At 37.4% G+C, this 21,970-nt stretch overlaps 4 protein-coding genes across 4 annotated transcripts; 2 read left to right on the top strand and 2 right to left on the bottom strand.

Annotated features, from left to right (window-relative positions):
* Positions 1-722: 722 nt before the first annotated feature.
* Positions 723-2,879, top strand: LOC106407887. The gene has a single exon (XM_013848736.2). It carries the CDS (start codon positions 723-725, stop codon positions 2,877-2,879), a length of 2,157 nt encoding a protein of 718 aa, XP_013704190.2.
* A 4,338-nt stretch (positions 2,880-7,217) lies between these two features.
* Positions 7,218-8,095, bottom strand: LOC111208000. The gene is made up of 2 exons (XM_022706671.2): positions 7,403-8,095; positions 7,218-7,331 (listed from the first exon to the last, which is right to left on the bottom strand). Exons 1-2 carry the CDS (start codon positions 8,093-8,095, stop codon positions 7,218-7,220), a joined length of 807 nt encoding a protein of 268 aa, XP_022562392.2.
* A 1,656-nt stretch (positions 8,096-9,751) lies between these two features.
* LOC106411090 (CCA tRNA nucleotidyltransferase, mitochondrial) lies at positions 9,752-13,426 on the top strand. The gene is made up of 15 exons (XM_013851775.3): positions 9,752-10,144; positions 10,294-10,424; positions 10,513-10,630; positions 10,715-10,767; positions 10,861-10,910; positions 10,997-11,095; positions 11,198-11,307; positions 11,408-11,535; positions 11,627-11,693; positions 11,780-11,863; positions 11,965-12,027; positions 12,286-12,463; positions 12,634-12,804; positions 12,928-13,022; positions 13,119-13,426. The coding sequence occupies exons 1-15, from the start codon at positions 9,794-9,796 to the stop codon at positions 13,221-13,223; spliced, it is 1,803 nt and encodes a 600-aa protein (XP_013707229.1). The 5' UTR covers positions 9,752-9,793; the 3' UTR covers positions 13,224-13,426.
* Positions 13,284-16,447, bottom strand: BNAC07G13580D (tetratricopeptide repeat domain-containing protein PYG7, chloroplastic). Its single transcript, XM_048762710.1, has 6 exons — positions 16,206-16,447; positions 16,090-16,126; positions 15,699-16,000; positions 15,381-15,527; positions 14,923-15,307; positions 13,284-13,336 (listed from the first exon to the last, which is right to left on the bottom strand). The coding sequence occupies exons 1-5, from the start codon at positions 16,368-16,370 to the stop codon at positions 15,023-15,025; spliced, it is 936 nt and encodes a 311-aa protein (XP_048618667.1). The 5' UTR covers positions 16,371-16,447; the 3' UTR covers positions 13,284-13,336; positions 14,923-15,022.
* Positions 16,448-21,970: the final 5,523 nt, after the last annotated feature.

Genomic DNA, 21,970 nt, shown 5'->3' with positions numbered 1-21,970 from the left:
TAGTAACTATGTCCCTTTAGATTAATATATATTTTGTGTCATATTTTCCTATAATACCCTTTAATATTTATGAAAATAATTTTAATAAATAGTTTTAGAAACAAAAAAAATTTGAAAAAATAGTAACATTTGTTAAAATACCTATATGAACTTAATGGTATATTTTTCAGTTATAAAAAAGTTAAAATTATAAATTTCAGATTATGTTCTAAAAAAGTAGAAATGACATTCTACGAAATAGAAAACGAAATCTATTTTTTTCATTGAATCTACAATGTTTAGAATACGTGATCTACGTAAATAGGAGTATTCTACAAATATGTAGAATACACATTCCGCACTTAACCTACCATTCTAAAATTCTTAGAAATCAAAATCTACACATTAATCTAATTCTAAAACATGTAGAAACCGACTTCTATAGATTTACTATAAATCTAAAACATGTAGAAATCAAATTCTAAACATTACTATAATTCTAAAAAACTGTAGAAACTGATTTCTACATATTAGTTGTATTCTACGGATAAGAAATCAGTTCCTAAAAATATGGAAACAAAATATTTGAGAATATTCACTTTTATATTTTTTTAAAAAAATCGATTTAAAAAAAAAAAAAACGAAAAAGGAACAAAAAAAAGCGACAAAAAAACCTTGGCAACCTTCTTCGCCGTCTTCTATATTCCATTGATTGTTCACAAAATTTTCACATTATTTCTACCATGATTCATGTCTATGCTTCATGTGGTGTTTGGGAATTGGTTGTATCTTCAGTTTGGAGTTTTAATGTTGATAAAAAGAAAGGGGGAAGGTTACTTGCTTTGGAATTGAAGTCTTCTCTGGAAGAGTTACAGAAAAACGTTATAGAGGATTTTGATTTTGAAGAAACATATGCTGATTTGGAGTTGAGTTACCTTCCTATTGGATTGATCAATTCATCAAAATGTCCACCAGTGATCATTGGAAACTCAAGGCAAGTTCAAAATTTTCTAGGGTTTTGTAAGAAGCATCAGTCAACTCAATTGTGTGTCAGCTATAAAGCAAAGCAAGGAAATCCAAATAAGATCGACATTGATCTTAATAAGATGACAACTGATGCAAGTACTAGTGAAGAGAATGAGCGAAATCCTTGTGACATTGGGACCGCTGCAAATATTGTTAAGGGGGCTAAGCATAACGAGAAGAGGAAAGGGAAGATGAAACAAAGTGAAGTTGATGGAGATGATTATGATGCTGACAAGCATAACGAGAAGAAGAAAGGAAAGATGAAGCAAGACGAGGTTGAAGGAGATGATTATGATGCTGACAAGATCAATTCTGAAAAAGAAAACAGAGAAAAATTGACAAAGAGTCAGGTGGTGGAATTGGTTAAGACGGGAGATCTTTTCCTCAACAAAACAGTTTTGAAAGCGAGGTTTGAGTTATGTGCAATGAAGCATAACTTTCACTACACAGTTACCAACTCCAATAAATCAGTTTGGTGTATTAGATGCGCTGATAAGGTGTGCTTTTGGGGTGCTCGAGCTGAGTGTTTGAAGGGCTCCACATATTTTATTATTAAGAAGTATGTCGGTGTACATTCCTGCGCACCTTCAAACAAAACCAGTGCCGGAAAGACAGCTTCAGCGAAAACGATAGGCAGTCTGCTAATGCATAAATATGAAGGTATCAAGGAAGGGCCTAAAGCGAAAGATATTGTTCAGATTATGCGTAATGATTATGGATGTGAGATCTCTGATTCTTTAGCATGGGATTCCCGTGAATATGCAGTCAACGCTGTTAGAGGTATTCCAGAAGAAAGTTATGGGAAAATACCAAAATACTTGCACATGCTGCGAGAGGCCAATCCGGGTACACATTCCTCTTACAAGACTGACGTCGATGGTAGATTTCGATATCTGTTTATAGCGTTTGGTCAATCGATCAGAGGCTTTAACACAGTCATGAGGCGTGTCATTGTTGTCGATGGAACATTCTTGAAGAGTAAATTCAAAGGGGTGCTACTGGTTGCAACTGCTATAGATGGAAATTCAAATTTATATCCTATTGCATTTGGGATAGTAGACTCTGAGAATGAACAGTCTTGGGAATGGTTTATGAGACAATTAAAAGTTGTTGTTGCTGATGATAATGGTTTGGCTTTTATTTCGGATAGACAAGTGTCAATAGCGAAGGCACTGGAGAAAGTGTATCCGCTAGCGAGACATGGTATTTGTATTCATCATTTGTTGAATAATGTGATATCGTATTTCAAGGGGAAGGGATTAGCTGGGTTGATTTCTAAGGCTTCAAAGGCTTATAGAGTGGTTGATTTCAAGAAGACGTTTGCTCATGTTTGCAATATCAGTCCAGCAATTGGAAATTATCTTATGGAAGCAGATGTCAAAAAGTGGGCTAGATGTCAATTTCATGGATACAGGTATGACATTAGGACAAACAATCCTGCAGAGTCGATAAATTCTGCGTTGCATTCGCCGAGAGAGTTTCCCGTAATTCCTTTGTTGGACAGTATTAGAGAAATGCTCACACGCTGGTTTTTTAAGCGTAAGCAATCGATTTCAAAGCACACCCACCGTTTGACCATAAATGTGGAGGAAAAGATTAATAGGAGAATTGGAAAGGGGGAAACTTTCAGAGTTTACCCTGTAACCGATAGCCAACTGCTTGTTAAAGGCGATACAATTGACTGTTTTGTTGATTTGGACAAACAGACTTGTTCTTGTGGGAAGTACGACCTCTTGAAAATCCCTTGTAGACACGCAATAAAAGCTGGTTTCTTTGTTGGTAGAGAACCATATACATTGACTGATTTTTTTGTATACCACGGGAGCTTGGAGAGAAGCTTATCAAGAAAGCATAAATCCCATTTCAGTTCCTGAAGATGGTTGGTCTGTCCCACAAGTTGTGGAAAATTCTGAAGTGCTACCGCCTGAGACAAGAAGATCTCTTGGAAGAAATAGAAAACGCATATATGAAACTGTTGAAGACAAAATCCGATCATCACAAGGATCACAGGGGGGTCAGTCTCGTAAGTGCAGTAGATGTGGTCTTGGTGGTCATAATAGAGCAACTTGCAAGATGCCAATATAGTGGATTTGTTTGCTGTGTTCTTCACAATTTAGTGAAAGTTTTCCAAACTTCATTTGCTTGATTTCTAGTAACTTTGTTTCTGTTTGTGACAACTTTGTTTCAGTTTTTCTGATTATATTTGCTTGAATTTTAGTAACTTTTTTTCAGTTTGGGACAACTTTGTTTAATTTTCATGCCGTATTAACTTAGTTAGAAGATCTGAGTCAATCAATCCCTTAAACAAACTGTGATGTCCACTACGTGTGGATCGATCGATCTGTATATTGAACGGTCGATCCATCGGTCAATCATGATCAATATGCAAAACAAACAAAAACACGGACAATCTTTTGATAGACCTGGTACAGTTCTCTCGATCGGCAAAGCTCGATCTCGTACGGACCGAGCGATCAGAAATATGGATCGATCGATCAGAAATTTGGATCGATCGATTGACAGTTTGGAACGATCGATCCCATACTCTGATACATCTTATTTGAACCGAATTTAACTCACCAAAATAGAGAGAATATGATAAAAACCTCCATTTATCTTCTCCTACATAACTATACTTAATAGAATGATAACTTACTATAGGTTATATAATTTATAAAAGTTATAATCCAAACTGGACTAATAAAACATGCAAACAATCCAGATTCGAATTCGAAATGCGCATAAAATTTAAAAAACCGGTGGAATACAATGGAAAGATATAACTGATACTGATCATTGGTGGTCGTCAGGACTGCAACTCCTACTCTGTCCTGGTGCTCGTATGCTTCTATGGAGGCGTGAACCTCGCTCTTCATCGGTTGCTTCATCAGATGGTTCATTTCCTGCGTCGTCTCTAGTCATACCAGCTGCCTCTGAAGTCTTTGGAGCGCGACAGCAGGAAGGAGTAGCTGTTGTGTCACGTGTCTGTGTTGCCGCCGGTGCTGTTTCCTTGGTCTTTTTCGGTCCTCCTTTTTTCACCATTTTCTGCACACAACCCTTAACAAATGAGTTCTCAAAGGTAAAACTGAGTAAATTGACATGGACAATGATTCAACACCTATGCAACTCAACAACTAACATTACAGATTTAATTCCAAATTTTTGAATTTTTTTTTTTAAGAAGTAACCCTAATTTCTTAAATCAAACTTAAAACTACGAATTAAGGCAAGAGCTATATGGAAAATCGTCACTAATCATCACCCTAACACCCGATTAAAGCCAAAACGACTTAAAAACACTAAAATTTCACTTTTTGCTATTAAAATTTCGAACTATAAAAGTGGAGATAGAGTTTCATACCTTTACAAATCGACCGAAAGAGTGGTAGATTCGGAATTAGCTCACGAAATCGTCTGGGTTAGGCTCAAGAATCGTCCAAATCGGAGTAAAATCGAGAGAGAAAGGTTTTATGAAGGTGGGTTTGATCCCATTCTCTCAAGAAAAATTGGGGAAGGAGATAAAAGTGAGGGTTTGATCTAAGTCTCACAATTTTACACATAAAATCGTGTTATTCCGGTTCAAATTAAGTGGATATTAAACCGGATTAAACCGATGAAAACCATAAAATCGATTTGAGAAACTTATCTGAGTGCGGGATCGATCGATCCGAAAGATAGATCGATCGATCTGGAGGCGATCGAGCTTTGCCGAACGAGCGTACTGGAACAGGTCGATCAAAATATGCTGCGCGTTTTTTGTTTGTTCTGCATAATGCTCAGGATCGACTGCCTGGATCGATCTGGTCCTACACAGAACGATCGATCTATATAGATCGAGCTTTCCGGATTGAGCAGCTTGTGTCGATCGATCGATCTATTTAGGCTGACCGGATTTGCAATTGTTTTTGAGTTTAGTGAACTTTATGGTTTCTCAATTGATAATGTTATCTTTCATTTTGTAAACTCAAGTACTGTATATAGAAAAAATACCATTATAACAGAAACTCCTAAAATCATTACAAAATAAGTTAAAAAAAGCATAGCCAACAATAAATCATAAATCATCAATCTCAACATACTCGGCAGGCGTACTACACTTAATAGGTTCATACTTTGACATTCTCTCAATCAGCTCTAGATCATTAGCTGCTTCCCATAGATCCCACATAATCTTTATCCGAGCTCCCCAGATGTTCTCATCACTCACCATTGATATGTCCAACCCAAGCACGTGGCATTCGATGTGTTTTATAGTGTACACACCACAATGACATTGAGGTCGGTTAAGACCACTCATAGGTACATAGGAAACATTGTACGGAGTGATGTGGAGATGTTTCTGTATTGTCAATGACTGCACGGCCTTGACAATCCGAGGAATAAGCTGCGCGAAAGCTTCCACTTCCTTGATTTTTTTTTTACCCCCGCAATCAAACACCTGGATATTCCTAGTCACAAAACTGATGCATAAAGCAATCCAATGGTTGCAATTGACAGACAGGAACGTACATCCGATCCACATCGACATTCCACAACATCCGTGTTCTTCCATGGGAAGGCAGTTCACCTTTACCGTATTGCAGTAATAATGGATCCATAGTGTATTTCTTAATACCCTTACAGAAATTCTGGTAATCCTTAGCAATGAGGTCACTGAAGACGCATGTCATGAAAGCAACACGGTCTACGTTCCATCGTTTCAATGTTGTTCTTTCCCGAAAAACATACATTATAGCATCAATTTCCTACAAAAACAAAGACAAATCTGTAATGTATACATTTATATAATAGGTAACATTTTATAGAAATAACCGGTTGAATGCTCACGTAGTTTTTAAGCCAACTGCTGGCAGACATAATACGTCCGGCTAGATCACCGTCTAACATAGATGGACCAATCTGTATAGCTCTGTAAACAAAATACAATGGTAGAGATGTCAATTATTAAGAAAATCAACGGAATGATATATAAAAAAGAAAAAACATACGTTCGTGTATCTTGCCAGTCCTGCATCTTCTTAAAATCTGTAGGATGCACAAACACCAAGCAGCGATCAGGGAAATCTTCGCCGTCTAGCTCTATATCTCGGTCATCTAATCGGACCGCTGGCTTCTTCAATGATTTTAGAAGTTCCAATGAATCTGTTGGCTTCTTCAATGATTTTGGAAGTTCCAACCAATCCAATGAATCTTCGACTTTAGCTTGAGAACGATTCAAACCTTTCACAAATGTGTCTAATGGAAGGTTCTGCATGCAACTTTCCAAAAACTCTTGTGTACCCATACGAAGATCACTAGCTGATGATTGAGTAACTTTTGCTAGAGGTAAATTGACACAAGAATCAGCAGTCTTTAACTCTTGGTTTTTTACAGCCTGTTGACAAACACGTACAATTACAAATTACACATACAAATTTCAAGTTCAAAATAGAGAATAGACATAAACGACAAGTTCGAAATCCATAATAAACATACAAACTTCCAAATACATATTACATTAAATATAGTCATTACATAAACGACAAGTTTCAAATACATATTACCGCCTCATTCCAAGTTCCAACAACCTAGCTTCAAAGACCTACATTCCATCGCCTAGTTCCAAGCTTTCAACAACTTTTAACTCTTTCTTTTAGTAGTTACCTTTTTCTTTGATGGAGCAGTGCCTTTTTTGCTGGTGCTAGGACCACTGTTGATTTTGGTCATGGTAGGACCGCTTGCTTGATCACTCTTTCCCACCAATTCAGTCACCACTAAAGTTGTCCTGAGCTGTGTAACCTCAGCCTCAATTTTCCCCAATCTGTCGGTTACAACTGTCTCAAATTGCTCAGTTCTCTCCGAAGCTGTCCTGAGTTGTGTAACCTCAGTCTCAATCTTACCCAACCTGTCCGAGAACTGCTGACATAAATTCTCCCCAAAAGTAGTAAAAGAAGCTTGTACCAGATCCTCCAAGAAATTTTTCATATCTGTGTCAATATTCCCTTTTGATGAAGCAGCTAGGTGGCACAAAACATTCTTCTTCCTTGACTCTGCTCCTCGGTCTGCATGCTTTCTCTTGTTTCTTCTCGAAACATCAGCTGTGCCATCAACATTCCCTGCAACATGACTATTTTCACCTCTCTCAGTATCAGCTGTTTGATCCTCTCCTTTCTTTTCGCCAGATTCCTCAAATTCAGAGTTCGTAGCTTCTTTTACTCCCCAAACACTATTGATCATATCCAAATGCGATCTACTCTTTCATCTTTCTTCTCATCATTCTGTACAAAATCAGTTGCCAAAAGGACCACTCCATCTATGTGGGATTCCATGAATGAATGCAAAATCCCCTACAAACAATCAAATCATTAGTAAAGTGAACAAGACAATAAATATTTTAATTTGAAAAATATATACATACATTTTCTGGGAATAAGTTCTCAACGCCAATGATATCTTCATAAGAACATTTTGCACATCCTCTCCAATTACCACACAGTGGACCTGTAAAATTTTTACTGACTTTTGTGCCACAAATCTCTCCTAAAGCAGGAACAACTTCCATTATCCAAATTTGGAAACCAAACAAGAATCCTTCCATCAGATACCCCTCTTTCTGCTCTAATTTATGCTTTGTTTTATCAATTTGCTTCAGAAGGAAATCAAACGAATACAGACCCCATGGGTAATTCCGAAGCTTCTCCAAATCCATCGCCAACTTCATGTACAAATGCGGGATATTCACCTTCTCATCCTTCCCCATCACCACACCCATAATAACGCAAAGATATATCAGTCTCACCCTATCAACCCAAGTCCAGGTATTGCTCTCTTCCAAATGCTTCTTTTTAATGATCTGCAAATTTATTTTTCCATTTGTCTTTATCTGCTTGCTCCAAAAACCATCATCATCTTTCCATGTCACTAACCCACTGTTATTCTCTCGCTTCACTTTCAGACCAGTGACATCATCATACTCTTGCAATCCAAAACGCAGAGGTCTCCTAGCGAAAGTGAACCACTTCTCATGTCTCTTGCTTGTCATCAACTCCTTACACAAGAAAGAGTGTACCAACCTCGCCGAAAACTTCAGATCATTCTTCTGGATAACCATAATCTGTGAAAAATGGGATCTTTCATAACTTCATCGAATTCTGGCTCCATTTTTTCTTTCAGCAACTCGAGAAGTTTTAGTCGGCAGCTGTTATTAATCTTTTTAACCTGAGGTTCCAATCCCTCACCGTATAAACGATTAGGCAACTCCAACTCCATACCTGAAAATTGAAAACAATACAACATATATCTATTAATAACAAATATCACAGCTCAGTTAAATAATGTCTCTTAATACTTTATCAATAATCAATGTCAAAAAATTAGCATTCTCACTGTATTAATTTCAATTTTATGGTGTTTTTTTTTTTTTTAAAAAACAAAACCTAAAATTCCTAAATCTATCCCAAAAATATGATTTAAGCCATGATTGTGTACAAAATCTTCTCTAATCATCACCTTAACACATGATTGAAGCCTAAACATCATAACTAACTCAAAAAATTTACCTTTTACCTTTCTATTTTCAAACTCTAAAAAGAAGTGGAGATAGAGTTTCATACCTTTGCAGAACGAACTAAAGAGTGATAGATTCGTAAAAAGCTCACGAAATCGTATGGGTTAGGCCAAATAATCGTCCAAATCAGAGTGAAATTGAGTGAGTTAGGGTTAATGAACTTGGGTGAGAATTTGATTTTGTCTCCCTTTATTCGTGAATGGGAAATTATGGGTTTCATCCCAGAGAAATCGAGTTTAAAGAGTTGAAATCATGCTTGGTCGGTTCAAATCAAGTGAGAATCAATCCGAATATAATCATACAAAACCAAAAAAATCGATTTGGGATTCTTTCCTCGGCACGGGATCGATCGATCTATTCTTACAGATCGGTCGATCTGTGTAAATCGACCTTCGCCGATCGAGTGAAATGGACCAGGTCGATCAATATATATTTCGCGTTTTTTTTGTTCTGAATAATGATCGGGATCGATCGATCCACTATAACTTGTAAAGTGGGATCGATCGATCCCCCTTGTCGAACTCAATATATATCTTTTTAAAAAAATTACAATTTTAAGGGCATTACTGTCATTTTGGAAAAAATTAGTCTAATAGAACATAAAATAATATAAATTAGTCTAAATGGACATAATTACCATTTTTTTACTCTAAAAAAACAGATTTCCCTAGAAACTTTACATTGTAAAGCTTTCGAAGTAATCCCATTGATTGATTGATTGAACCGTGAAAATATATATAACAGAAATTATGTGTGGTTGTACAGTTGTTCTTGATTTTGTTTGTTTTAGTACGTATCAACGAGGGGATTGACTTTCATTCTTTCTTGGTATTCAAGATTTGATGCATTTATTCACGAATCCAACTCTGTTTATATACAGTTCCGTAGATGTCACGTAAAGTCTTAGATGGTAGGTTTAAAATAGTCTTGCTACCCATCGTAGGATAATATTTGCACCAAATGAAAGAAAATTTGAATTTTCTTCTATTGTCTTGGAAATATAAAATCCTGGATCTTCGTCGGTGCTGTTCTTCTAGAGGATTAGTTGAGACATCTTGGTTAATCAAAGAAATAGATATGCACGGCTTCAAATTATATAAAACAAACATTTGGGAAGGTATGAAACTAGGCTTTTATTGGGCTTAACAATAGCTCTGGCTTTATAAGGATCCAAGCTGGCCCATAAACTCCACTCAATCCCCGTAAACCGCCGGAGATGGAAACGCGCCGCTTAAAAACACCATGAGATTCCCTCTCCCAATCAACACTATTATAAATCTGCCGAGACCCCTTCTGCTGGGCCCTCCTTCTAGTTGCCGTTTCTCAACCGTCGCGTTCCGTCCTTCATCGCTTCTGCACATTTCCGGCGTTTTGGTTTCTCGTAATCTGCGTTGTTACTGGTTCTCGACGATGACGACAGCTGTTGGAGTGGAGCAGGAGGAGGAGAAGCAATCAAAACTCTCAGTCGAACTGAAGGAGAATATCGAGATCACTGAGAAAGAGCGGGAGATTTTCGATCGGCTTCTCGGTACGCTTCGGTTTTGCAACCTCGACACGCAGCTCCGAGTCGCCGGCGGTTGGGTGCGCGATAAGGTACGAACACTGGAATACTCCCGCCGTTAGATTCGTTAAGATTAGAATTGATCAAACGAAAAATTAGGTTTGGATTATTGGTTGCTATAGGAGGAGGATATGCCGTTGGATACTCTCGCTCATGTTTGCTTGATCTTGTGTGTTTACAGCTTCTAGGGAGAGAGAGTGATGATATTGACATAGCAATCGACAATATGTATGGAAGTGAGTTTCTTGATAAGCTCAAGGAGTATTTGGCTTCTAGAGGCGAACAAGTTCAAGGCGATACCGTTATCGAAAGGTTCTTTTAACTTTTTTCAAGCTGAATCTATTAGTATTATTACCCTTACGCTATAGTTCTTGATGTCGTCTTGTTGGCCTTTTCTCAGGAATCCTGACCAATCCAAACATTTGGAGACGGCCAAGATGCGCATTTATAACCAGTGGATAGATTTTGTTAACTTGAGATCTGAAGAGTACACAGAGAATAGTCGTATTCCAACAATGGTACTGCTCCTTATTCATCTCATACGAATGCATAACACATCCTATTCCAGAGAGAACCTAACAGTTAGTGCTGCTCTATTGCAGAAATTTGGCACTCCAAAAGAGGATGCTTACAGGAGAGACTTAACCATAAACAGGTACTCTCATCTTCGTCAAGAACAAGAATAGTTATGATCTGTATCAATGTATGTGTTTGTGACATTTTTTTAATGATTTCATAAATTTGATAGCTTGTTCTACAACATTAACACTGGCTCAATAGAAGATCTTACAGAAAGAGGTTAGTGCGTGCGTTCTAGTGTTTGCCAGCATTGTGTTCCTGTGATGTTCTAATTAATAGTTTACAAGGAACTGAATAAATCACAGGCATCGATGATCTTAAGTCCGGACGAATTGTCACGCCATTGCCTGCAAAAGCTACATTCTTGGATGATCCTTTGCGAGTTCTCAGGGCTATTCGCTTTGGTACCTTTATTATATCTTTTTCCAATGTCATTACATTACTCATATCAGATCTTTCGTTTGAGATCTGTGGTTGTCGTTTTGTCAAATTTACTGCCGTAACAGGTGCAAGATTTGGTTTTACGCTGGATGAAGAACTAAAACAAGATGCTTCAAGCGAGGAAGTTAGGGTAGCGCTTGGTGAAAAAATTAGCAGGGAGCGGATTGGGAATGAAGTATGTGTCTGATCTTCCTGCTTGCTGGATATTAGCTTATTCCGCTGTCAACCTCTCTTTTTATGGGTGTATTGTGACGCAACTTGATTTCTTCCTGCAGATTGATTTGATGATATCTGGGAATGGGCCAGTTTCAGCAGTAACGTATATTTCTGATCTGAAACTGTTTGGAGTTGTCTTTGCCTTTCCCTCTTCATCCGAGCCTGCACCGTCAGAGAACTGTGGCAGGTTTATCTCATTTCTACTCTACTTAGCTAATCTGGTTCTCTTACACTGGGGTTAATATTTTGCAAAAGCACTAACATGTCTGGCTTTTTAGCATCTGCAAAGCATACTTGGAAGCTATGTGGAGCCTCATTCAAACACCTGGGCTAGGAAAGTTCAGCGTGAGTTATTATACTGTCATGATCGCTTCTTGCTCCCTTTCTATATATATTCAGTTAGATTTTATTGGTGTCTTATTTGGTTTCAGGGTGAACAAAGAAGGCTTGCTCTGTATGCTGCTCTGTTTCTCCCCTTTAGGAAAACCGTCTACAAAGACAATAAGGGCAAAATGGTACTGTAGTTCACGTATTTGAACTCTTGTTATCTTTGCTTGGATTAAACAAATCTGAGTTTGAAATATAAATCTAACAAAATTTGAGCTCGTTTTTCCAGATCCCTGTTGTCAACCACATATTCAAGTTCTCCATGAAGCGGAAGACCAGTGATGCTGAAACGGTGAGCTCTGATTATTAATGTTCAATATTTTAGGCCTTAAATGCAGTAACATGGCGATATGTGTGTTGCTTGGTAATAACGGGAAAACCAACTAACATGGTAAAATTAAAGCCTTCACCTATGTTTTGCACTGATTTGGTGGTGTGGTCTTGTTCGAGAGCAGTGTATATCTCAATTCACCATGCTTTGTTTAAGTTGGACTGCTTTACAGCCTAACAGATTCATGACTATCATAATAATGAAATCCATCTTCTTCAGGTTATTAATATACATCGTACCACCGAGAAATTCCTATCGCTGATTCATTCCCTCCAGTTGAAGAGTGGCGCACAAGTAGACAACCTTGATTGGGCCACTGATATTCTTGAGCACTGGAAGTCCATCTCCGTTGATGATCCAGAGATCCCAGAAACTTCGAAAATAAGAGCACTCACAGGTACTCCTCTATTGTATTGCATTGTACCCAATTTAATTGATATGGTATAGCTTATAACTTCTGATAATCTTCTCTGTAAACTACGAGTATTGTAAAATTGTGATTCAGTGGACACTTTAGATCTGACCGTATATATGTAGCTAAAATTGTTTGTTTTATTACCATTCCAGGGTTTCTTCTTAGAGATATCAAAGACTTCTGGCGTGTTGCACTCTTAACATCTCTGTTGTTGAGCAAGGTTGATGGCATGAAGGACGATCAAGAAACTGAGCAGCTGGACTTCCAACTGGACAAGCTGCGAGAACGTTATCTAACAATCGAGGGAACCATCTGTGAACTGGGTAAGCGTTAGCATGCTTAATAAATTGTAGCATCAAAGATGGACTTTTTTTAAGAGGTTAGGATGTATGCTAGTTACGAAGGCTCCACATACGTGATTGTGTTTATTGCCTTTAACATTACAGGTCTTGATAGCATCTGGGATGTAAATCCTCTGGTGAATGGCAGGGTGATCATGGAAATTGCAGAGCTTAAAGGAGGATACCACATCCGTGAATGGGTAAAAACAGACTTCGTTTCAATTATTGATTCTCTTAGCAGTTTAATCGTCATTGCTTCTCTCATATACATGATGCCCGTTTGCTCTGTTTTGTAGCAACAAAAGCTTCTCACATGGCAGCTAGCTTATCCCAATGGCTCCGCAGATGAATGCAAAGATTGGATGAGAAAAGTAAAAGCAAAACGACAACGGACCGAGTGATGACACTTTAGAATCTGGTGCCTTACTCCTATGTTTAGTCTTAAAGTATACTTGATCAAATAATAATATAGGCATTCCATTTCCATTAACACGAAAAAAGTTTTATTTTCCTACTAAGGGGCTGTATGTTTCACCATTTGCCATCTCCATCCAAATGATTCATTTGTATGATCTATTCAAATGATCCATTCAGATTTTTGTGATTGTTTGTTTGTCCATCCACATAGTTCATCTAGATGAATCATCTAAATGGATCTCATGTTTGTTTCTTTATTTTCATTTCCATTCAAATGAGTTTAGTAAAGAAATTACCAAAATATCCTTGTGTTGATTTAATCATATGTTTAATATTAATTTTAACTATATTACATTTAATTATTTAGTTTAATATATTTACATTAGAATTATTTCAAAATTAACGAGTTTTCTTTTTGCGGTTTGGGCGGGAAAACAAGTTTTTTTGGTTTTAGCGAGAAAACATCTTTTTTATGTTTTGGCGGAAAATAATATTTTTCGGTTCTGGCGGGAAAACGATATTTTCGGTTTTGGCGGGAAAATACAAATTTTTGGTTTTGGCGAGAAAACAAGTTTTTGCGGTTTTGGCGGGAAAACATGTTTTTGGGGAGAAAACACGTTTTTGCGGTTTTGGAGGAAACCACGTTTTTGCGATTTTGGCGGGAAAACGCATTTTTGCGATTTTGGAGGGAAAACGCGTTTTTGCGGTTTTGGCGGGAAAACGCGTTTTTGCGGTTTTGGCGGGAAAACACATTTTTTTGTGTTTTTGGAGGAAAACACATTTTTTTGCGATTTTGGCGGGAAAACATGCTTTTGCGGTTTAGGCGGGAAAACGCGTTTTTACGGTTTTGGTAGGAAAACGCGTTTTTGCGGTTTTGGCGGGAAAACGAGTTTTTGCGGTTTTGGCGGGAAAACGAGTTTTTGCGGGAAAACGAGTTTTTGCGGTTTTGGCGGGAAACGAGTTTTGCGGTTTTGGTGGGAAAACACGTTTTGGCGGGAATACATTTTTACGATTTTCGCGGGAAAACGATATTTTTTGGCTTTGACGGGAAAATACAAATTTTCGGTTTTGGTGGGAAAACACATTTTTTGGTTTTGGCGGGAAAACACATATTTTGGTTTTGGCGGAAAACACGTTTTTGCAATTTTGGCGGGAAAATTTGGTTGGCGACTTTGGCGGGAAAATGTATTTTTTGTGTTTTGACGGGAAAATGTATTTTGGGGTGTTGGCGTGAAAACATTTTTTTTTGTGATTTTGGCATGAAAACATGTTTTCGGTTTTTGCGGAAAAACACGTTTTTGCAATTTTGACGGGAAAACATTTTTTTTGCAATTTTAGCGGGAAAATGCATTTTGGGGTTTTTGTGTGAAAAAGTAGTTTTTAGCACGGGAAAAAGTGTTTTTGTAGTTTTGTTAGTTTTCGTTTGTGACAAAAATGATATTATATTTAGGTTTGTAATTTGTGAATTATATTAGGGGTATAATAGATATTATACCATTTTGAATGAACTATCTCCATTCAAATGATCCAAATTGGTTCAGCTGAATGGACTTTAAAATTAAGCCTAAATTTCCAAAAGTCATCCGGATGATCCATCTGAATGAGTTGCACTTTTAGTGCCTAAACAAACGAAACTCTGATCTTCATCCAAATGACTCATCCAGATGGAGAAACAAACAGGCCCTAACATAAAATCTCCTTACAAAGTACACAAGAAAATAAACAAGTGAGGAGAGAGGAGAAGAACGGTTCTTGGTTCGAGTCCGCGTCTTAGCTTTCCTCGTCACCGTTTCTTAGATTTAACCGCCACAACGCCTTTATAGAGCTTGACACGATCCTTCAAGGCATCTCGTCGAGGCCGAGCCACCTTATTGTTCGGATCAAACAACAAGGCCTCTTCAAAAGCTTTCAGCGCCAAAGGCAGCTCTTTCTTCTGCTCGTAAGCATCTCCAAGGTTGTTCCAAGCCGTTACATAACCAGGTTGCAGCTTCACCGCCATTTCAAACTGAGCAATGCCTTTGTCCAATTTCTCCTCTCGAACATAACTCACTCCAAGAGCGTTATAGACCTGTTGAACTGTACAGTGTCAGTGAACTCTTATCACTTTCTGTGTATCCAGTGTGTGTGCAAACTTTTAGTACCTGAGCAAGATCTTGATCATCACCGTCCCATTTCTGGATGGCTTGAAGCAAGAACTTGTTGGCTGCAGGATAGAATTTCCGTCTCAGCATCACTGCACCTAGCTCAAAGAGCTCTGTTGCACTTGCATCCCCGCTCCTAACTTGTTCCTTGAGATTATTCGGACAACAAAACAAAATCATGGAACGCAGGTTTGATTAAGACTACCAAAACTATGCATTGCTAGTACTCGGCTTAGTCTAACGAACTCCGTAACGTTCAGATTTCATCTGAGTTTGTTTATCTGGTACAAAGGTTAATACTTGGATCAAAATCTATACCTGTAATTCTTTGGCGGAGAGGTCAAGCTCTCTGCGGACAAGTACTTGACGGATCACATAGAAAGTACCAACACCGAGCAAACCAAGTAGTAACAACAAGTAAGAAAGCTGGATACTTAGTTCAAACAACTCTCCAACTTCGTAAATGGGTTCTGGCTTCAAGGTTTGTGCTGCTGCTGCTTCTAACTGAGGGTTAGAAGAGATGATCAACAAGCTCTGGGCCAGCAAGAAAGTTGATCCCTTTATTGGTATCTTCTTCAAGGAAGCTTTGTTCAAAACCGGTAAACCTCTAGCAGCAAGTTCTGCAAGAAAGTTTGAGCCTTTGAGGATCATGCAATGAAATGAAAGTGATGAAACTTAAAGCAAAGGAAGAAGAGAGGTGAATACGTACCATGAAATGATGGAATGGGTAAAGTCCTTCCATGTATCTGAAACCCTAAAATGACTGAGATTATCAACTAAGAATGATTAGTAAATCGCGGAAGAGAGCAACGATGGAGTGTTTACCTGAAAAGAAATCTTTTTGGGCGATAACTTGAATGACCCGGAAGAAGGGAGGATTTGAGAATGAAGGGGAGGAGAAGATGAAGATACAGTGTGAAGAAGCATGTTTGTTTCGATCATAAGGTTTCTACAGATCGCACTGAAATTCTGAATTGGACGAGTGTGCATGTACGTGAGAGCTCAAAGATAAAACAAGAAGAAGAAGAAGATAAGGCCCACGTTGCTCTTGGGATTTCCGGTTTTACCCTTCCGGATTCTTATTTATGAGTATTAAAATAATAAATTGCACATTTTTTAGTCAACTAATAAAGTACTTAGAGAATGATTAATTCCGGTTTTTAGCTTTTAAATAAAAAAAACTAAGAATCATCTTTTAAATAAGAGATATAAGAACCGGCTCTTAGCCGAAAATTATATATAAAAAAAGTGTCAAATTATAACATGAAATAACATGTCATGATGAGAAAGCAGGAGGAAGACAACGTCCTGCTAGTTCTTTTCTTCCTTTTAAGCAGATGCTTAATGATTGTGGTATGCTAGAATTTCCTTTCACAGGTGATATGCTTTTTTGGGTGGGGAAGAGGGCAGGAGGATCAACAGTCTGATGTCGTTTAGACAGAGCTGTAGGAAATGCAGACTGGCATGAGAAGTTTCCCCACTCGGCTGTAAAGTACATGAGGCTATGGGGATCGGATCATCGTCTGATTCTTGCAGATATACTCATAAAGCCAACGAGAAGATCCAAAAAGTTTAAGTTTGACAAAAGATGGTTGGATAATGAAGAGCTAAGGCAAGTTATCCTTGAGGGATGGAAATCTCCTGATCTTCCTCCCAATGCGTCTATCATGGAACATATCTCCAGCTGCAGGAGAGCCTTGAGTGAATGGCGAAGGCAAAATAATGTCAATTCGGCAAAATTAGTGGAGGAGCTTAAAGAAAAGGTAGAAGGATTGTATGCAGATGATAATGCCACAACTGAGGAAATTGCAGCAGCCCTAAAAGAACTCTCAGATGCCCTTAAAGCAGAAGAGATGTTCTGGAAGCAGAAGAGTCGGGTGTTTTGGTTGAGAGAAGGAGATAGAAATACAAAATTTTTCCATGCCTTGACGAAGCAAAGAAGAACAAGAAATAAGATCACACAGCTCCTAGATGAGAATGGAAATATTGTTGAGGATGAAGAAGGACTAGTAGCCATTGCTACTAGTTATTTTAGGCAAATTTTTGAATCGTCGAATCCAAAGGAAATTGAGGAGGCGTTAGCTCAAGTTCCAACAACGATCACTGGTGATATGAATGCCAACCTTACAGCCCCGGTCTCTGAATGAGAAGTCAAATTAGCGCTTTTTGCCATGCATCCAGAGAAGGCCCCAGGACCAGATGGGATGACTGCGTTTTTTTACCAGAAATTCTGGGATATAGTAAAAGAGGATTTAACTCTTATGGTTAATAAATTCCTGTTTGAGGGGGTAATGGCGAGTGGACTGAATGATACAAATATATGTCTTATCCCGAAGGTAACAAAGCCAAATGCAATGGCTCAGTTTAGGCCCATTAGTCTGTGCAATGTCAGCTACAAGATAATCTCTAAGGTCTTATGCCAGAGGTTAAAAAAAGTACTACCAGGCTTGATATCGGAAACCCAGTCAGCCTTTGTTGCTGGGAGACAGATTTCAGATAATGTTATGATCGCTCAGGAAATGTTCCATGCATTGCGAACAAAGCCAAGTGGGCGGAATAAAAGGATGACCATCAAGACAGACATGAGCAAAGCATATGATAGGATGGAGTGGTCCTTTATTGAAGATGTCCTGCGTAAGATGGGATTCTCAGGGACTTGGATCAGCTGGGTCATGCGATGCATTACATCGGTGAAATATAAAGTTCTCATGAATGGAGAGCCAAGAGGGAATATTACTCCAGGTAGAGGATTACGCCAAGGAGATCCTTTGTCTCCTTTCATTTTTATTCTATGCACGGAAGCGCTCGCTAGCCTTCTTAATCATGCAGAGATACAAGGGAAGATAACAGGGATGCGTGTTACACGCACGTGTCCGTCGGTATCCCACCTTCTCTTTGCTGATGATAGCCTTTTCTTCTGTAAGGCGGAGCCCCGTGAATGTGAAGAAGTAATGAAAGTAGTCAGAAGATATGGCAAAGCATCTGGTCAATGTATCAAATTTGATAAATCGTCCTTACTCTTTGGTAAGCGGATTAATGCAACCACTAGACAAGAGATCAAAGATGCACTTGGGATACAGAATGAAGGTGGAATGGGAACATACTTGGGCATCCCCGAAGACATAAGCGGATCTAAATGCAAACTTTTTGCATTCCTGAAAGATAAGCTGATGCATAGAGTGAATGGATGGACAGGTAGATGGCTCTCAAAAGGTGGAAAGGAAGTGTTGATTAAATCCATCCTGCTTGCTCTCCCGACATACGTCATGTCGACTTTCCTGCTCCCATTGGAGATATGCGAAAATTTAGCCAATGCCATCGCCCAATTCTGATGGAGCTCGAATCCACCAAAGAGAGGTATACACTGGGCAAAATGGGAAAAAATGTGTCTACCAAGAGAGGAGGGTGGAATTGGCTTCCGAATGATTCATGAGTTCAATCTGGCGCTTCTGGCTAAACAACTATGGAGACTAGTACAGTTCCCTGATTCTCTTGTCGCTCGAGTTTTACGGGGAAGATATTATAGATTGAGTTCTCCCTTGAGAGCAAACGCTGTGACCAGCCCATCCTATGTGTGGACTAGCATTTCTGCTGCAAGAAAATTGCAATTACCGGGCATTAGACAGAAGATTCATTCAGGCTATGAAGTTAAGGTATGGGAGGATCCATGGATCCCATCGACCCCCGCGAGGCCAGCTGTCCCCATAGCGCCTGTGATGCATCCTAATATGAGAGTAAGCGATCTTATTGATCAGGGAGTAAAGGAATGGGATGTGGGACTATTGGAGAATTATGTTCATCCTGAGGATATACCGTTCATAAGGAGCTTGGCAATAAGTTCAACTCATCGTCGTGATACCTTCTGCTGGGACTTTACAAGAAATGGCCGATACACGGTCAAATCTGGATATTGGGTGGCTCAGAATTTATTAAAGGTAGCGGAGGAAAAGGATGTTTTAGAGCCAAGTATTACAAAGCTCCAAGCCTTTGCGTGGAAATTGAAGGCTCCTACGAAGATATGTCATCTTATATGGCAGTTGTTAACTGGTCATGTGGCAGTAACGAGGAACTTAGTTAGACGTAATATGAGGTGCGATAATTATTGCCCAAGATGTGGAGAAGTGGAGGAGACCGTTACACATGCAATTTTTGAATGCCCACCAGCTCTTCAAGTGTGGTCTCTATCATCTACTCCGACAGGCCCAAATATTTTTCCGCTTTCGAGCATCTACGCAAATATGGATTATCTATTCTGGAGGAAGAATAGTATCATTGGGCCAGAGCAAGATACAGACCCATATCCCTGGATAATATGGTACATTTGGAAAGGTAGGAATGAAAAGCTCTTCAGGGGAATAGATAGAGATCCATTGGATCTAGTTAGACATGCAGAGAGTGAATGTCACGCTTGGTTTGATGCTAATGAAGTGGTACAACTTGTGGCACACGATAATATAAATGAGGAACCCCAAGTCGTATGCTTGGGAAATATTTGCTTGTTAGATGGATCTTGGACATCTTCTGCTAACTTTAGTGGAAGCGGATGGGCATGGATGGATAGTTCAGGGAACACTCAACTTATGGGAACAAGGAACCTTCCCCGACGCGAATCAGCCTTACACTCGGAAGTAGAAGCACTGCGGTGGGCGATGGAGAATATGCTACAATATTCGAACTGCCAAAGCTTTGGGACAGACTGTAAGGAACTAATTGCAATGGTAAAGGACCCTCAGGCGTGGCCAAGCTTTTCGACAGAATTGGAAAGGATAGGGACGCTACAGATATGCTTCCCAGCATTCAAAATCTCTCACGTTCCACGGACGCACAATCGGACTGCTGACTTTTTGGCTAAGACTGCTAGATCTTTTCATAGGGTGTTACATTTTGTTGGTTGTTCTATTCCGGTTTGGTTACCCAGACCATCTCAAGTTTGAGTAATAGAATGACTTTTTGACTACATAAAAAAAAAAAAAAAACCTCAGATTAAAAGTCAGAGTTAATCATGCTCTTATGAATTTTTAACCTTTAGACTGATATCGATTAGGCATATCAGGAAGAGATCATGACAAATTTAACTAACTAAAGATCACCATCACGTTCTATAACCCTACTTCCAAGTACAAAAGCACGATCAAATATTTAGAGGATTTTGTTTTCTTTAATCCCCGAACAAAGTTCATGCAAAGTAGAAGCTATTGCCTTTCTTATGGTTGTTCATCATTTTGTATTAGACAATCAAGACTCTAGACTATATGTGCGATAAGAGAAAACTAGATTTTTGATCCGAACGTCCATGCAAATATTTTTTTCATTTTATAAATGTATTTGATATTGTTATAAATATTTAAAATATATAATTTTCATTTTATTGTTATATATTACATAACTTTATAATATTATTATTTATATTTTTTATTCAGCATTATTAATATATAATTATTTGTTTAAGATAAATAGTTTACGAATTTTTAACCATTTTAACGATGAGTGATAAATTATTTAAATGAAAAATTTTAAATTTTGTTTTGTTTTGTTAATTTACCTATGTAATATAATTTGTCATATTTAATTCATAAATTACTTCTATTTTTGTATAATACAGAATATAACTACAAAATTTATGAAAATAGTATATAATTTTTATTTTCTTGTTTTAGAATAAAATTTTAACTAACATTGATTTATAATAATATTATATTACTAATTACGAAATTAATTAATATGTTATTTATAAAAAAGATTTAAATAAGATTTTGTTAGATTCTTTCTCAACAGTGTTTGTTATAATTAGAAAAAAAATATAGTTTGTTTATTATTTATGTAAATAATCAAATATATTATATTAACTAATTCTTAATCAAATATGTTTATTGTTATGTATTACTTCTTTCTAAGATCATCTCAAATACATTGTTATTTTTTATTCTATATGCTATAAAAAAAACTAACTCTTAACCCACTTTTATTTTTTTCCTAAAACAAAGATAGCTATTTTTCTCTAGATATAGAAAAATAAAATAACATTCTTCTATTATAGAAGCATATTTTTTTATTTACTAAATGGTCTCTTAATTTTTAATTTTATAATTATAACTAAAATAAACATTTTTGGAGAAATACAACTTGTATATAAATCGAATAAATTTTTAATTTACATTATACTCTTTTAAAGAAATCTTTAGTTTAAATAGTATCATCATTTATGAAAATCTTCTAAAATTCAAAATAAATAGGGTTAATTTTTAATTTTCACAAAAAAAATTATTATTTGTAAAAAAGAAAAAGAAAGCATCAAAATATTTATTTTAGAGGAAAAATAGAGAAATATATTGGAGACAAACATATCTCTGTTATAGAATTTCTCTATTTTAGAAGAAAAATAGGGAAAAATATCGGAGATAGTCTTAATATACTTGAGAACAACAAAAATCACCTAATCAAAAAGTATAAATATGATTTTTCTAAACTAATATATTTTATGGTTTATTTTTAAATAACAATACAATATTTACTTTTCTTAACATATGATAAATGTTAGACTTCAATTGTTTTTGTTTTTTTTTTTAATTTGGGAAATTATCCTACATTAA

Source organism: Brassica napus, chromosome C7, assembly GCF_020379485.1.
Source record: "Brassica napus cultivar Da-Ae chromosome C7, Da-Ae, whole genome shotgun sequence".
Taxonomy (NCBI): domain Eukaryota; kingdom Viridiplantae; phylum Streptophyta; class Magnoliopsida; order Brassicales; family Brassicaceae; genus Brassica; species Brassica napus.
This window is presented reverse-complemented; position numbering and strand designations above follow the sequence as displayed.

What these genes read in the sequence shown, in the direction of transcription:
- LOC106407887 (XM_013848736.2), top strand. Translation starts at nt 723, where the DNA reads ATGATTCATGTCTATGCTTCATGTGGTGTTTGGGAATTGGTTGTATCT.
- LOC111208000 (XM_022706671.2), bottom strand. Translation starts at nt 8,095, where the DNA reads ATGGTTATCCAGAAGAATGATCTGAAGTTTTCGGCGAGGTTGGTACAC. An exon ending in AGAACTTATTCCCAGAAAAT is followed by an intron (nt 7,332 to 7,402) that starts GTATGTATATAT and finishes GATTGTTTGTAG; the next exon opens with GGGATTTTGCATTCATTCAT.
- LOC106411090 (XM_013851775.3), top strand. Translation starts at nt 9,794, where the DNA reads ATGAGATTCCCTCTCCCAATCAACACTATTATAAATCTGCCGAGACCC. An exon ending in CCGTCAGAGAACTGTGGCAG is followed by an intron (nt 11,536 to 11,626) that starts GTTTATCTCATT and finishes CTGGCTTTTTAG; the next exon opens with CATCTGCAAAGCATACTTGG. An exon ending in AGACCAGTGATGCTGAAACG is followed by an intron (nt 12,028 to 12,285) that starts GTGAGCTCTGAT and finishes CATCTTCTTCAG; the next exon opens with GTTATTAATATACATCGTAC.
- BNAC07G13580D (XM_048762710.1), bottom strand. Translation starts at nt 16,370, where the DNA reads ATGCACACTCGTCCAATTCAGAATTTCAGTGCGATCTGTAGAAACCTT. An exon ending in CCAAAAAGATTTCTTTTCAG is followed by an intron (nt 16,127 to 16,205) that starts GTAAACACTCCA and finishes TTAGGGTTTCAG; the next exon opens with ATACATGGAAGGACTTTACC. An exon ending in ATGATCAAGATCTTGCTCAG is followed by an intron (nt 15,308 to 15,380) that starts GTACTAAAAGTT and finishes ACAGTTCAACAG; the next exon opens with GTCTATAACGCTCTTGGAGT.